Source organism: Euleptes europaea, chromosome 5 (genome assembly GCF_029931775.1).
Source record: "Euleptes europaea isolate rEulEur1 chromosome 5, rEulEur1.hap1, whole genome shotgun sequence".
In the NCBI taxonomy this organism is placed as follows: domain Eukaryota; kingdom Metazoa; phylum Chordata; class Lepidosauria; order Squamata; family Sphaerodactylidae; genus Euleptes; species Euleptes europaea.
The window spans coordinates 71,677,265-71,694,583 of NC_079316.1; the positions used below are offsets into that span (position 1 = coordinate 71,677,265).

A 17,319-nucleotide genomic window follows, 5' to 3' on the forward strand; every position below is an offset into this window, starting at 1 on the left:
TACTGACTTGGAGAGGATCTGCAAAGAGGAGTGGGACAAAATACCTCCTGAGATGTGTGAAAACCTGGTGGCCACCTACAAGAAACGTCTGACCTCTGTAATTGCCAACAAGGGTTTTGCCACCAAGTACTAAGTCATCTTTTGCAAAGGGATCAAATGCTTATTTCACTCATTATAATGCACATCAATCTCTGACTTGTCTTCTGGGTTTCTGGGCGTTTTCCTGTTGTTAGTCTGTCTCTCACAGCTACAATAAACCTACCATTAAAATTATGGACTGGTCATTTCTTTGTCAGAGGGCAAACGGCCAAATTCAGCAGGGGATCAAATACTTTTTCCCCTCACTGTAGCAGAAAGCTAGTCACTCACACAACCTAGCATACGATTTTTGTGAGGATAAAATGAAGAACAATGTTTTACACTGCTTTGGGTCCCCACCAGGGAGAAAAGCAGGGTATAAGTACCTACATAAATGTTATAGTCAAACAAAATCAGTGCTTTATGCAGGAATTATTTGTACTGGAATAATACTTGTAAATATTTAAAGACAATATAGCACATACTGCCCTTACATGGTATACATTTAAGGGAGGGGGAGGCACTGAAAGCTGCTGACACAGCCACATCCAAAGAACTGTGCATGATATGCCTTGGATGTGATTATCTGTTGCCACAAGGGATCCTCCACTTCAAAATTTACTGTTACACCACCTGTGATTCAAGGAATCATGACGGCTATAGCTTCACAGTGCATGTGCAGGTCTGCACAGAAAGTTATAAGTCTATGAAGACCCAAGATCAGAGTGAGTTTTATGCTTAACAATATTCCCTGTGGAAATCGCTTCTATGTGAAGAAAAATCACACACAGCATATATACCTTCTACACATGTATGTGCGTGGCTGAAGCTCTTGATTAACAGATCGACAACCTGTACATACCCTGAGGCTCTTGCTGCAGTGCTTCAAAACAAGTCCCAGGGCTGAGAGCCGCCCTTTTTTCAATCTCTAGATAGAATTACCTTGGCGATGTTTAAACTGAGGGCAGCCGCAGGTTGTCATCTGTCCTGGCCTCCCTCCCCTCTCTCCCTTTTCATTATTTTAATTATGTGGGGGCACTGACTGCCTGGCAGGGCCTCTCAGTGGTGATCCCGGTTGAACTGATGCCATCTGATTTCACTGCCAGCGTTGTGCAGTGGTTAAGAGCGGTGGTTTGGAGCGGTGGACTCAGATCTGGAGAACCGAGTTTGATTCCCCACTCCTCCACATGAAGCCAGCTGGGTGACCTTGGGCTAGTCACAGCTCTCTTAGAGCTCGCTGAGTCTCACCTACCTCACAAGGAGCCAGTTTGGGGGGGCGGGTAGAGAAAGTTGGCAAAATAAACCAATTCTTCTTATAGGATTGAAAACCTCCAGGTGGTGGCTGGAGATCTCTCGCTATTATACTGATCTCAAACCTGGTATCTGAAGAAGTGAGCTGTGGCTCACGAAAGCTCATACCCTGCCAGAAAATATTTTTGTTAGTCTTTAAGGTGCTACTGGACTCTTGCTCTGATCTCAAACCGTTAAGAGGTCAATTTACCTGGAGCAAACAGCTGCTTTGGCGGTTGGACTCTATGGCATTGAAGCCCCTCCCCAAACCCCGCCCTCCTTAGGCTCCGCCCCCAAAATCTCCAGATATTTCCCAACCCGGAGCTGGCAACCCTAATGGTTTATATTAATTAACGTGTATTATGGTTTTAATAGTTTTAAGTATGGATGTACTATGGTTTTACTGCTATTATTCTGTTGTTGCCAGGCTTGCCCGGGATTGAGGGCAGGCTAGAAGTCTATGCAAACAAACAAACACATAAACCATGGAGGAAAGGGGTATTCATGGCTATTAGTTGGAATGGATGCTGGTCATGCTGCATACCTGTTCTCTCTAGTATCAGAGGAGCATGCCTATTATTTTGGGTGCGGTGGAACACAGGCAGGATGGTGCTGCTGCAGTCGTCTTGTTTGTGGCTTCCTAGAGGCACCTGGTTGGCCACTGTGTGAACAGACTGCTGGACTTGATGGACTTTGGTCTGATCCAGCTGGGTTTTGCTTATGTTCTTATGAATGTAATACCGCCCGGGATTGAGGGCGGGCTAGAAGTCTATGCAAACAAACAAACAAAAACATAAACCATGGAGGAAAGGGGTATCCATGGCTATTAGTTGGAATGGATGCTGGTCATGCTGCATACCTATTCTCTCTAGTTTCAGAGGAGCATGCCTATTATTTTGGGTGCTGTGGAACACAGGCAGGATGGTGCTGCTGCACTTGTCTTGTTTGTGGCTTCCTAGAGGCACCTGGTTGGCCACTGTGAGCAGACTGCTGGACTTGATGGGCCTGGGTCTGACCCAGCGCGGCTTTTCTTACGCTCTTACGTTGTTCATCGTTCCCTGGCGCAGTCTAAAGGGCGCCCGTCTAAGCAGCGGGGACCCTGTCAGACAGCCGCGGACACGAGAGGGGAGGAAGGCAAGCAGCCGGGTCGCGCCGAGGGAACAGCAGCAGCAGCAGCACAAGGCGCCGGCCCGTCACTCACCTCCCGGGAGAGCCGCGTCGCCCCTCTGCGGCTCCTCCCGCTGTCCCCTCCTCCGCCGCGACCTTCGCTTCCGGGTTCCAGGCGCACGCGCAGAGGAGCCCAGGGAACGGCGGCATGGCCTCTCAGGCGAAGCGGAGGAGAGCGGACGGGCCGCCGGATGGCCGGGAGGAGGCCGCCGTTGGGGAGGACTCTGAGGTGGGAGAGGAGGACGATGATGATGACGACGACGAAGAGGAGGAGGAGGAAACAGAAGAAGAAGAGCTCGACGAGGTGAGCGATAGTTTCTCTCTCGCCCCCGCCCTGCAACGGCCTTTAGGGTCACTTCTGTCAGAGGCCCTCCTCTGTCTGTCTGTCTGTCTCTCCGTGGTCTTATCAGCTCGCCCGCGGCTGCAGCTGGGCTGCCCGCTTCCTCTGCCGATCCGGAAGTGACGTTGCACAGTTCTCTCCCATGCCTCGTCAGTCTCTTATGCGGATTAAAGACATGGAAGTAAAATGAGGAGCTGTGGCTCAGTTTGTAGAGCCTCTGCTTGGCATGCAGAAGGCTCCAGGTTCAATCCCCGGCATCTCCAGTTAAAGGGACTAGGCAAGTAGGTGATGTGAAAGACCTCTGCCTGAGACCCTGGAGGGCAGCTGCTAGTCTGAGTAGACAATACTGACTTGGATGGACCGAGGGTCCGATTCAGTATAAGGCAGCTTCACGTGTTCGTGTGAGGAGGGCGACTGAGGTTTCCCTTGCAGCTCCCAATCCATCCACGCCTGCCTAGAGTGAAACCGGCTTTGCTTCTTTTGAGGTGATGTCTTATAGACATCCTTCACCCACACCAAGGATCCCTTTTCCTCATACCCCCCCCCATTGACTTCCCCTTTCCCAGTGGAAAATCAGCCTCCCTTTCCCTGGGGTTAGGCGAGCCCCCCCCCCCAACTATCATGTCCACCAGAGCTGTCCATTTCCTTTATGGTGTCTAAATTTGAGGGCAAGGGCCACTCTAGGAATCGATGCCAGGACTCATCCCAAGAGCATAAAACCAATGTGTTATATTATAACAATATCCTCTTACTAGGGTGGCCAGGTCCCTTCCCGGCCACCATCTGGGGATGTGGGTGGGTAGGCTTTCCAGATGCAGGTTGGGAAACTCCTGGAGATTTGGGGATGTAGCCTGGAGAGGTCAGGGACCTCAGTGGGGTGCAATGCCATAGAGCCCTCCCTTCCAAAGCATCAATTTTCTCCAGAGGAGCGAATCGCTGTAGCCTGGAGGTGAGCTGTAATTCCAGGGGATGATCACATGAAGCTGCCTTATACTGAATCAGACCCTTGGTCCATCAAAGTCAGTATTGTCAGACTAGCAGCTGCCCTCCAGGGTCTCAGGCAGAGGTCTTTTACATCACCTACTTGTCTAGTCCCTTTAACTGAAGATGCCGGGGACTTAACCTGGAGCCTTCTGCTTGCCAAGCATAGGCTCTACCACTGAGCCACATTAGGGATCCCCAGGTCCCACCTGGAGGCTGGCATCCCTAATTCTTACTGTCTTTTAGGTGACAAGTCAGAACATTACTTTTTAGTCAGGCTTTTCACTGGCGGTTTATATCTTTTGTAGCTCCTTTTAAGATCTATAGTCTGAAGACTGACCTAAGGATATCATTTTTACTTCTGAATGTTGTCTTTATACGGTCTCTGTGGCTTGTTTTATAATTGACAGCACTTTCATTGTTTTGATGATTTTATTGTAGCTTTTACTTTGGGAACAGCCTCAAGTAGGCCCCTGGAAGGATAGCATACAAACTTTCAAAATAAATAAAGACAAAGATGTGCATAAGGTGTAGTTCCTGGTTAGCTTATTAGAAAGAAATCTCTCAATACATTTATTTTTTTACTAAGTTAAAATCAATTGTGTGTGGAGTTCGTGAACTGGAGGGGGGCTGTGACATAGAATAGAACATATAATTATTTTCTCTGTCTGTTTTCCGAAACCGAGTCCAGCCCTGCTAATGAGGGAAAACAAGATCAGATGGCCTCTTTCCCCTACTGCTGCTGCCCTGATCCAAAGGAAAAATGAATTCATTCAAAAAGCCAATCATGGATCTCCTGCGTAAAGTGTAGTTGACCCTAAGGCCAGCTTCGTAGAAGCTACATGTTGTCCCTAAAATCACAAACCACAGGTGCATCATTGGGATGATGCCGCTTCTGTGTGGTTTGACCTTGTTTTAACTATGCTGGTATTCTTGGCAGCAGCTGAAGTGTGAAGTGGGATTAACAAATTAGTCTTGAGAGTGGCTGGTGAGAAACATTGCTGTGACCTCAAGCTGTTTATAGCAATGTGTAGGTGGATAAATCCTAACTCCTAAATTAGTTTAGTAGGTTGCACAAAGGGAAGGGGGTGAATTTGCTGATTTGTAGCTATTTTCAGTACAAGAAAAAGAATTTGGAGTAATATTGTCATTGCCTCAGGTCATCACTTGTGCACAATAAATGTGTGTTTCTGATAAATACTGATTAATTCAAAGGTTGGGACCTTTCTCGTGAATGGAGATATGTTTGGCAATTTTTTGTGCAATTTCTCTCTTCTTTGTATCCACAGGAAGTGAATGTTGAATTTGAAGCACATTCAATATCAGTTAATGATTATAATGGAATTAAAAAATTACTACAGCAGGTACATATTTGAGCTTTTGTGGCATGTAGTAACAAAGCAAAGGCATATATTGTAAGTATTGTGGGGGGGGGAGCTACAACTCTGAGTGAGTTCCTATGTTCCCAAATGGTCATAAATCTACAGAGCTAATTCCATCACATTCTGAAGCATTTTCAACCTCTGACAGTCTACTGTCCCAGTTCTGCACTTTTCCAGTGGATACCCTAAGCTACAACTTTTAAATTCTGAATCTTGAATTGCTAACTTCATCTTTTCCGTAAGGGCAGATCATGACATTACTCGAAGAATAAAAAAGGCACAGGAGAGCAGGACTGCATGAAAAATGATGTGGAGGTTTTAAAATTGTATCAGAAGGAAAAAAAATCTGAGGCAAGGGGTTAAGTATGGTGAAGGAGGTTATGTAGAAAGCTAAGCAGGGTGTGCTAGAATTTATCTTGTCCCTTGAATGCTGCCCTAATATTACAGTGGCATTAATTCAGCAACTGTCTTTGGCTCTTAAACACTGTATTTATGATTGGTATAAATAAAGAAGAATCTCAGTATTAGCAAGTAAGTCATTGCAGAAAACATGTTCTTAATAAAAGCCTACAATGTTTTTTTTTCTCTTCAGCTTTTTCTAAAGGCACCTGTTAACACAGCTGAGCTTACTGATATATTGATACAACAAAATCACATTGGGAGTGTTATCAAGGTATGGTACCTTCTTATTCTCTTAATATAGTTCAGTGTGTTTTTATGTTAAATGAGGAGCTTTTGTATATATCCATGATGAGTAAGCAAGGTTTATTGTCCCTTTTCCTAGTCTAGTGTGACCTACCTGAAGTGAACATGCTTTGGTAATAAAGGCTGCATGCAGGTTATTGTTCTGAAGAGCAGTAGCCAAGATTCAGCATAGGGGGCTTGATAAGAAAGTGTAAGAGTACTTTTTTTCTCTCAGCCACACTCTGCCATGTATGCAAATGTTGCTTTTTATTTGTTCTCAGAACAGAAAGTGACTACTCCAGAAAGTGCATGAGATCTACTCAACTAATTTGCATGGGATTAGATTACAGACAGTTTGTGGTGTGGTCAATTTCAGTCCTGTGGTAAACTAAAAACAAAATAATTCTGGAATGGCACAGCATTTGCTGATAAGAGAAAGTAATCTTGTATATCCTTAAGTCTGTAAAGGGATACACAAATTTATATTGAGTAAGGTGAGTGGTAAGCTGCAGTACTGCAGTCCAAGTTCTGCTCACGACCTGAGTTCGATCCCGACGGAAGTAGGTTTCAGGTAGCCGGCTCAAGGTTGACTCAGCCGTCCATCCTTCCGAGGTCGGTAAAATGAGGACCCAGCTTGCTGAAGGTAAAGGGAAGATGACTGGGGAAGGCACTGGCAAACCACCCCGTAAACAAAGTTTGCCTAGGAAACATCGGGATGTGACATCACCCCATGGGTCAGGAATGACCCGGTGCTTGCACAGGGGACCTTTACCTTTACCTTTTTAAGCACTTTTCATTCCATGTACTGAAAATTATGCATTTAGAAAACATAAAGAACCATCCAAATGGGATTCATGCATGAGACTTAACTAATCAGCAGCACCATCTAGTAGGTACTTGAGACAATGTTGTCCACAAGTATTGGGCACACACACACATCCGTGGGAACCTGAAGTAACTGCAGTGCAATGTGTATATTTTCCCCTGAGTCTTTGGTTCTGATTTCTAAGGCCAAGCACCCACTGTTGTCCTGATATGCCAGGGCTAAAAGAGAATAGCCATAGAGGTGTTGGAATGTCAGTGTCCAGTTGGAAAAGTTTTTGTCATAACTGCTAATTTCTGATCTCTGACAGCTAAAGACAGTAACGCTGCAATCTTAAGCAGAGGTGCACCCCTCTAAATCCACTGAAGTCCATGTGCTTAGAAGTGTGCAACTATTCTTGGGACTGTAGGCTTATAATTTCAGATGGGCATCCATCTAGCTGATGAAAATATGGAACAAATTATTCATAATTTTGACCAGAAATGTTATTAAGAAACAAAATGAAGCTGACTGTACCTGATAAATGAAACTGACATTTCATTAAGTGTGCACTGTTGAAATGTATGTGTTTCATATAACTATAGTTTAGCAGAAGATTGAACTGTAAGATCTATTTTAAAATCTTGGTACAAATTAATGCTTTTATATTCATCAGAAGCATTCTGAAAACTTCCCTTTTCTAGAGACAGGACATCTCGGTATTTAAAAATATGCTTTCCCATGTTGGCTGACTTTACATCTGTATAATAGGTTTCTTAAGCAGGTGTACTTGTATGGGATTCTGCTCCATCACAAACATGCTGCATCCTGTGGATGCTTTCTGAGAATTATTTTTTAAAAATATATTTTTTATTGCATTGGAGGTTATTTTACATCTCCATACCTTTATAATTACAATTTACACTTTCCTTCTTCCAATACAAATTCCCCCCTTTCCCTCCCCCCACGGACCAGTCCATAATATCATATTTTCATATTTTCAGCCATGAGCATAGCCTTTTAGTTTTACTAAAGTCTCTTCGTTGGCTTCTCCTCTTTTCACCCAATTAATGTATGGGTTCCACTTAGTCTTCAGTTCCATTTCTTCTGTTTCTCCCATCGTCTGTTGTTTTAAGTATCCCAATACATCTGTTTGCACATATTCGAACACATAATTATTCCACCTGTCCATAGTCCACTTTGTTTTATCTTTCCATCCAAAAGCTATAACTGCGTGAGCCGCTAATATCATCACTTTAAACATCTCTTGTTCACTCTTTTCTACCTTCTCACTACCCATTATTCCCATAAACATCAGGTCTACAGTTACTTGAAGTCTAATCTTAAACAATGCTTGCTGAGAAATAAGCCCAACCTGGTGCTAGAACATCACAGTAATGGCAGATGTTTTAGATAGACAAAAAGCCTTGATAACTTCTCATACTTTTTTTTTAATAGCAGGCTGAAGCTTTAGAAGAAAGTGATGATGAAGATGATGTTGATGAGGTCTTTGGCTTTATAAGCCTCTTAAACTTAACTGAGAGGAAGGTCAGTAGAAATAATGTATAAGGACAATACTAATCTTTTTTTGTCACTGAAAATGCAGCTCAATATTATTGCTTTGGACACCTCATAGATATCAATCCTGAGACCCAGCATGGTGTAGTGGTTAAGAGCTGTAGACTCTAATCTGGAGAACTGGGCTTGATTCCCCACTCCTCCACGTGAACGGCAGATGCTGATCTGGTGAACCGTGTTGGTTTCCCCACCCCTACACATGAAACCAGCTGGGTCACCTTGGGCTAGTCACACACTCTCAGCCTCACCTACCTCACAGGGTGTCTGTTATCGGGAGGGGAAGGGAAGGTGATTGTAAGCCAGTTTGGTTCTTCCTTAAGTGGTAGATAGTCAGCATATAAAAAACAACTCTTCTGTTTGAAGCCAGCATTAGCTTACTTTTGGAGTAGATTGATAGATGATTTACTACATGACTTAACAAATGCATTGTTATTGAAATATTACAGTAAATATGACAAATATCAGCCTTGGTTGAAGGAGAGAATTTTAAGAGTCCATGCAAACTAGGCAGTACAATAACAAAAAAAGATGACTAGAATACAAATGCAAAGTTGACAAAAATAATTGTGTAGTAACCATGAACTTTGTTTTGCTACAAGTAAGGCATGATGGACTATTATGGGACCATTTTAGAAATGCACCAGTGATCTAAATGTTTGATATGTATCTTCTGTTGCCAACTTCCATGGTAGTCAAAGAGCTGGAGAAATTACTGTGGTGCATGGAAGTTCATTTTTGTGTGAGAAGATCAAAGGAATAAATGTACCAAAATAGTGTTATTAGTAAAGATTAACAGACCCAGTAGGATTTAATTGCCTCCCCATAGTGTTAACTCCTGTAACTTCAAAGTAGCAATTGCCATATGTAGAAGCAAAAACACTTGCTTCTTGTTGCTCGGGTCATCATTTGTTTGAACTAGCAGTGATCACTACCAGTTATGTGATTTTTTTAAAACCTATTTTAAAGCATTTTCCTTTTATTTGTCAGACTAGGTTGATTGATTGATTTTATTATTAAGTGTCAGACTAGGTGACTTATATTAAAAGATTTTTTTCATCTTGCTTTTGATGACATGGCTTAGTTGTGTGGTTTCTTTGGTGACTAAGTGATAGTGAAATGCAATTGCTTAGTTACAACTTGGCCATTTTAGTCATCCTGTCAGAACCCCCCCACACACACACACACACACAGGCACATATGCTCAGTTCTTAAGCTAAACCTTGATTTACATCATTTTGAAAGAAATCCTTATGGCGTATTAAAAGTCACATCAAGAAACTTTCTCCAGTCCTGTGAAACAATACTCAGAAGCTCTCTTTTTAAGTTGTCTTGTATAAATAATTGTTTGGTAATGCAAAGAAAATCTGTCTTTTGATTCCTAGGGTACCCTGTGTGCTGAACAAATTAAAGAGCTGATCTTAAGCCAGTGTGAGAAGAACTGTGAGCAGAGTATGGTTGAACAGCTGGATAAGCTGCTAAGTGACACCATCAAGCCTGTAGGCTTCCTGCTAAGTGAAAGAATCATTAATGTACCTCCCCAGATCGCTCTGCCCATGCACCAGCAACTGCAGTAAGAACTTTTCCAAAATCATTTTTGAACAGTAATTTTTTTTATCCTCAGATGACCTCAGATCCTCATTTCCATTTAAATGGAAATGTGTTGAATCAGAAAGAAAAAATATCACACACTTGAGGGTGAAAGCCTGGGAAGTGCAAACCAACTTTTTGTTTGTTCTCAAATAAGATCTTTAAAATAGGTATTTAATAGTTCACATGTTGGAGAAGATATTATTTTACTTGTATCTGGAATCTTGTTGTGAGAGCTGGAAAACCAACTTAAAATTCAGCAGACGAATGTGTTCTGCAGATAGCTTTTAGAGCAAGGCTGGGTGAAAAGTCACTTAAAATGAGCATGTATGTTCAACATATACAGAACATATACACATACTCATATATTCAGCTCATGCTTGTGGCAACCATTCTGGAACATTCTAGTTCTGGAACAGCAGGATGAGTATAAAAATCTGTTCACAAAGTCTTGTGCAGAATGCCTGAATGGGGAGGGGCCGTGGCTCAGTGGTAGAGTCTCTGCTTTGCATGCAGAAGGTCCCAGGTCCAGTCCCCAGCATCTCTAGTTAAAGGGACTAGGCAAGTAGGTGATGTGAAATACCTCTGCCTGAGACCCTGGAGAGCCACGGGCGGTCTGAGTAGACAATACTGACTTTGTGGACCAGGGGTCTGATTCAGTATAAGGCAGCTTCATGTGTTCATGTGTGACACTTAACTTAAAAGATGTTGATATGTGAAATGCACTTAAGAGCTTTTGGAAGGCCTAGAATAAAAGATCCAGGGTGAATCTCCAAATTGTTCCAAGGCTTTGACTAGTTGCAGCAGTGAAGGAATAACTGGTTTTACAGTAAACCATGGCACATTCTTTGTGAGGTATTTTGGTGCCGTAGGTCATTATAAAGGGTGACATTCACCACGGAATTATTTACACATTGGCAGTAGACTATTAAAGTGGAATGATCAGCTCATATTAAAGGTTGGAAATGGGGTGGGAGGTATGTCTGTTTCCACACAGGAGTATAGGCACACAATCTTGAGTAAACAGAATAAAGTAGTATAGCTGTTGTATGGGCAGCTTTAGCCCAACAATAATCAGGATCTGTCTAGTTTAATTCAGCAGACATACCGGTAAGCAGACAAATGGCTGATTGCAGGCCTGTGTCAAGGATTCCTATCTGCATGCTGGTAGTAAGAGGATTAGATCAAATGCTGGATCCAAGCAACATACAGACATAAAAAGCTGGTGGGTTCAAAGAATAGCAGAACTCATGGGAAAGGAGCAAAGTAAAAGAATGAGCCAGACAAATTCAAAAGATTCCATGTAAGAAATGACACTTTATTCTAGTGATTTCTTGGGTTTGATTTGCATTTTTCTTAATTGGCTACTAAGAGCTATTCGTTTCCCAGTTTAGTAGCAGAACAACAGGATATAAGCACCTGAAAGAAGGATACTAAACATCTAAGTGACTTCACTTTTTTTGAAAATAAACTTTTTAAAAAATTAACTTTATAATATTTGCACAAGTTTTGACATTGAATCTTACTAAGAAGTGAAATGTGAGCCACTGATATCGTTGGCAAGCTTCAGGAGATAATGAGCGCTTCTGACAAGGGGAAAGAGATTTCTTGAGGTTCTTTAGTCACGTTCATGCTGAAGCCCAGGGAAACATTAAATAGTTTCATATGACCCGACATCCATTCTTGCTTGTCAGGTTCAGGTTTGTTGATGCATGGGACTGAAGAAGGGGAGCCATTGGCCATTTTAAACTCCACAAGCCCTCTAGGTTTCCTTCAGATCACGCTAATTCCTTGCCAGTACAGCATCCAACCTCTGATCTTGAGTTCCATTACTCTCGCCCACTGTATTTACTGGTTAGGTGCCAAACAGTTTGAGGCTTAGATGCCTAATTGGTGTTCATTGAGCTTGTTTCTTTTTCAGGGAGAAACAGCATAGGTATTTATAAGTTGACTGTGTAGCCTAAAATTAGGAACGTATATAGGAAATAATAGTGCCTGCATATACACCTAAGTCACTTCTAGAGTCTGGTGAAATAAGCAAAGCAAGATTCTCATTTATTTCCATACATTCCTTTTTTCCAAATCAGCGTTGTTTCAGTTGACTAGAAAGAAAGGGGTCTTGGAGGGGCAGAGAGTGTGTTTGTGACTAGGAGGAGGAGAAAATCAGATTCTTCATAAGCATGTGTGGTTAGTTGTATCCAACAGGAATAGAGGTACCAGTTGCTCCGTGTTTCTCTTCTGATCTGTTAAAGAGAGTGGGAAGTGTGCTGGTGTACACCTATGGGCTCCATTGGCATAGTGGGAAGCACTTTGGCTGCAGTCAGTCACTTTTGGAAGAGTGAGTTGAAAATATTTGAGCCTCCCATGTCAGAACTGGGTACAGTTCAAGATAGTGCTTTGCTGTTAATGTTTATTGTAGTTACATATATATTTGAGTGAGAGAGCCAGCATAGTGTAGTGGTTAAGGTGTCGGACTGGGATTTGGGAAACCCAGGTTTGAATCCCCACTCACACTGTGGAAGCTTGCTGGGTGACCTTGGGCCAGTCACACTCAGCCTCGACCATGGCAAGTATTTGGATGGGAGACCTCCATGGAACACCAGGATCATGCCGCAGGGGCAGGCAATGGCAAACTACCCCTGAACGTCTCTTGCCTTGAAAACTCTATGGGGTCACCATAAGTCAGTTATGACTTGATGGCAAAACACACACATATGTCCCATAAGATCATGAAGATGCCTTAATGAAAACCTGTTCTTTTTTCTAGGAAAGAACTGACAGAAGCACAAAGGACAAACAAACCTTGTGGAAAATGCCACTTCTATCTTCTTCTAAGCAAGACATTCACTGATGCAAAGAGTAATGCTAGAAAAAAGGGAAGCAGTGCACAGAAGAAAGAGGAACTTATGTTTTCGAATGCTGAGGAAGAATTCTTTTACGAAGTGAGACTTTCTATCTTTTTTTCTTGTTAAATTGCTAGACAGTACCTTGATTTTCAATAAGGCATGTAAAGGATTATGATTTTTAAAATAATTGTGCTGTTGTTGAAGATGATCCAGACTCATTTTTTAGCACAAGAAATCACCACAAAGATGGCCTTGGGGATAGCAGAACCCTGGCCAAACCAATGGCTTGGATTCTGCAGTAGGTTTCTGCTAACTCCACTGTAGATCTCCAACTAACTACTGGTGCTGCCCCCTCTCTCTAAAGTGCAGCATTTTGGGGATCATTTTGTTCTGCAAATGTGTGGGGGGGTATGATGAACTACTGTACTGCTGATAGAAATGTCTTCTGTTAGTGGAGCGTACCCCAGAATCTAAGCCAACACCTGGCAATTCTGCACTTCAAGAATTGTTCAGGATAGAGATTGTGCCAAACAAATAATACAGATTCGGGAAGTTGTTCCTTCAAGTACTCTGTTTTGACAGACCAATACCTGATATAATTCCCTTGCCCTGCCTGCTTGCCCCACTGTCTCTAATGCACATTGGCCGCCTTCTGTCCTTCTCAAATGGCCAGAGCTAGCTTGTTAGTGTTTAGAAGGATGCTTGAACATTGGCTTGGAAGAGCAATGCATAGATTCAAGGCCTTGTTTTTGCTCTGATTTTATCAGGAAGAAAAAATCTGAAGTACTATGAGAAGTGAATCTGAAATGCCATTTATAAGCCTCGTGCTTTCTTTTCATTATCTACATTTGACTTAACATGAAGTTTATTACCTAGTTTGTTGAGCCCCCTGCATTTGGCATCCCAAGAACTGCAGTTAAGCTCACAAGTGCCAAACCAAATTAACTTACATATCACCAGCTGGCTAACCCTGATATTTAAAAACCGAGTTTGTAGTCCTTCTGGTTGTAGTGAGTGCTGAGAGATTATTTCATCTGAAAGCTGCAGTACTCAGGGTGTGGCGCGTCTGTGCACTGGATAGTTATCAGTTTTCCTTATGGCCTCAGGCTTCTCATGCCCTCATGCCACCCATTGTCAAAACACTGTCTAAAAATGGATATGGTTTGGAACATTAGGATAAATAACTTCATTTACATATATCTCATTTATTTGTCTAATCATGTCTGCATATAGAATTACTGGAACAAACTGTTGAAATTATCTGAAAATGTAAAGGTTAAGCGCATTGTCTAAGGCCACATGTAACAAGGTGAAATGTTAAGTATATTGACTAAGGCCACATGTAATTTGGCATATTAACTTCAGCCTGTGGGTTCAAAATATGCTTCCAGGACCAGCAAGGGGGTCTTCTGCAACATTTGTCATTACATAATGCACAACAAGCATTTGACGGGTATTCATTAGTTTCACAGGGTAGCCGTGTCGGTCTGCAGTAGAACAGCTAGATTCGTGTACAGGATATGACACTTGGCATACAAAGTTCTATGACAAGCTTTACTTTTGTTGCTCTATAAGTGAAACAAGCAGTATACTGTAGCATGCAGTGTGGAATGCTTTTAAACAGGTTTTGCTTTTCTTATTGTTTAGAAATCACTTCTGAAGTTCAGTTACTCCATACAAGAGGAGAGTGACATGTGTTTGGGAGGCAGATGGTCTTTTGAAGACACACCCATGAAACCTATGAGAACTGTGATGGTAATCCCTGCTGACAGGATGAACAGCATCATGGATAAACTCAAAGAATATCTTTCTGTCTGAACCACTATCTGCTTTGTGAAGTCACCCTACAAGAGTTATTTGATTTTCAAATGTTTTCTAGATTTTTTGTCTATGATATCAATTTTGTGTTATTTCAGTATCTCCTTCATACTGTAGTCAAATCTGCCATCCATGCAATTAGCTACCTGCAGCATTCTAACATCCCATTATGAGATGACATTTAAATACTTGATTACAAGTGCAATAAAGTCATCATTAAAGAATCGATGAATACCAAATTATAGATAGTGTGTTTCATATTATCAAAGACAATGATAAACTGTTATTACCAATTAGTTCAACTGTAAAATCCCTTTACATTTCTTATGAAGACTGATAACTTGGGGGTGCATATAGTACACAGCTGTAATGTACACTTCAACTTAGTTTTAATCTAGGAGGCTTACTGAATACTGCATCGTTGTTCAGCAGGTGTTTCAGGGCATTTTTCAAATTCTCTATCTTCAATGATGTTATTTTGTCCCTCATCTATTGCTGAAATAGGTGATAAATGATTGATTACTTCTTGCAGAATAGCCTTGCTTTCACTAGGAGGCAGGTTGCTAAAATAGTACTGGGGCGCCAGCTTCATAAATCTGATACAAAACAGAATAAACAAGGGAGGGAAATATGTTTTTAAGATGAACATTTCCTTGTATTTTTATATTACCATTTTATAGCTCATGCAAAGAATGCTTATAGGCAGATATTTTAATGCATTAAATATAGAGCTGCACAGTTGGAATCTAGGATTAGTTCCAAAGGAAATATTCATATGAAAATATGGATACCAGTTTGTATTCGTAAACATTTCTACAAATTCATATACTCCATCTGGCCTTAGAGTGGTAGGAAATGGCTTCCAGTTGTTCCAAATAGTATGTTAAATTCAGAATGTTCCTGGACTTAAGCATACAAAGAGTAAATTCCATTTGTAACTTTGGCACATGCACTGTTGAAATTCATAGCCCAAGAAGGCCCAAACTCTTATCTATTTTCATGAATCTGGTTTAAGCAGGCTGTCCTGATGCTACGTCTACTGCATTTGTTTTAAAAAGTTCATAGTTCACATACAATATAAGTTGTTACAACTCAAAAGCCTGAAATTGGAAACACTTCCTTGCCTGTTTAACTAGAGGTGTTCCTTGTTTGCCACAGGGTGCACTGGTAAAATATCAAGCACACAGAGTTTTTATTCTGTAAGTACATCTCTGTAATTACTTGTTTTTCAATATTACTTGCTAACACTTTAATCCAGTTTCAAGAATGGCACAGATTTTGTTCTAATTTGGTTTTAGAACTATACCAGCTCATTCCTAAAGGGGGGGTAGATCTGTGGTGGCTGGGAGCGGTGGAGCCGCACCGCCTCCTCTGAGGCTTCCTGGACGTTGTGGAGAAAAAAAGGGTTTCTAAAATTAAAAATATAGAAAAAAGGGGGAAATTCCCCATTGAAAAAAGCAAGGCTGTACCACCAAAAAAAAGGTGGCACAGCTCCACTGCTGCTCAAGGGGGCATTCCTGGGCCGAAAGGGCTGTGGAAGCTACCTAAAGGCAGCTCCACCCCCGGGGACGCCTCCCCCATGCTGGCGCGGCTGTTCACTTCTGGGATTTAGTTCCTGAACTCCATCACTCCCGGACCCTGGCGTATTTGCCCCTGCACCTGTGTGTCTGCACTTTATCCCGTGATAAAGTGGCACCTACGCAGGCATGGGGTCACGTTGGCTCCTATGGAGATTCAGCCCCCCCCCCTCCCGGTCAGGATTGCCGCCTAAATTAATTTTTCTGCCAAAATATATTCTCCAATTTAAGACCGGAACAGCCAGTCAGTATTATTAAAAGAGGATAGCACTGTATCGTTTTGAACATATTTGGACAGGCACAACACTGAGCTAGTAAAGTAGGACTGGAGCAGCTGAAGGCTGAACATTCCTATTTTAAATTTCTAATTGAATTTTAATCCCTCATGCCATGGTTCAGCAAGCAAAATGTGTTAACCAGGGATTATTTGTTTCATAGAAACCACTTCTTTAGTTCAGCCATGCTGGGCTGCAACCTCAAACCATCTGTTTAGGAAGATTCTCATTCATTTCCTACAGGGAAACTATGTAATTGTGATCGTTATCATGTCTCTTCTATGAGGGCTTTTCATTAGAAACCTAGTTATAGTCCAGTGCCAGCACCTCACCCCCCAAAAAAACCCTAAATTAAAATAATTCATTGAAGAACGGTTTATTTTTATTATTATTTTAACTTGCTTGTAAAGAGTTGTTTCAAGAGGACTAACTTGCAGTATAATATGTTTTACCCTGACATGATGTTTGGGGGTGGGGGGTAGACTGGGAGGCAAGAATTAAACTCATGGGTTTCTGCTTCTCCCTGTGTGCTGAAGTGAACAAATGCACTGGGGAGATAGAGCATGTATGTGAACATGGTATCTCCCTAAAATAAAATGAAATTTTTTTCAAAGGTGATACACCAGCCCTTGATTTTCACCCATCTACTCTACCCTGTCATTTGGCATCTTCAGAATATTGATAGGCTGCCTGCCTATACACTTCCAACGAAATATTTCTTAACTTGAATTTCTGTACTTCTGAAAGTAGCCTGATGAAATTTGGAAAACAATTTCCAGCCCAAATCCTATACTGTCAGCCTGTCTCAGTAATTGATAGATATCTGTCTTTTCCAAGGTGTATTCTATTAAAGTTAACAGAAAGCAACCACTTGGTATGGCCTGTCAACATTCTGAAATTGTCAAATTGGGGAA

At 41.9% G+C, this 17,319-nt stretch overlaps 2 protein-coding genes across 3 annotated transcripts in view; one reads left to right on the forward strand and one right to left on the reverse strand.

Annotated features, from left to right (window-relative positions):
- The first annotated feature begins 2,682 nt into the window (after positions 1-2,682).
- Positions 2,683-14,560, forward strand: BCCIP (BRCA2 and CDKN1A interacting protein). The gene is made up of 7 exons (XM_056849708.1): positions 2,683-2,839; positions 5,146-5,220; positions 5,831-5,911; positions 8,183-8,272; positions 9,685-9,872; positions 12,657-12,831; positions 14,383-14,560. Exons 1-7 carry the CDS (start codon positions 2,684-2,686, stop codon positions 14,551-14,553), a joined length of 936 nt encoding a protein of 311 aa, XP_056705686.1. The 5' UTR covers position 2,683; the 3' UTR covers positions 14,554-14,560.
- A 375-nt stretch (positions 14,561-14,935) lies between these two features.
- The window catches only part of DHX32 (DEAH-box helicase 32 (putative)), a 41,710-nt gene continuing 39,326 nt past the window's right edge, over positions 14,936-17,319 (reverse strand). For both annotated transcript variants that reach the window (XM_056850075.1, XM_056850074.1), the window contains one exon: positions 14,936-15,149. In XM_056850075.1, coding sequence (XP_056706053.1) covers positions 14,957-15,149 — 193 coding nt within the window. In that variant the 3' untranslated portion in view covers positions 14,936-14,956. The remainder of the gene's footprint in view (positions 15,150-17,319) is intronic.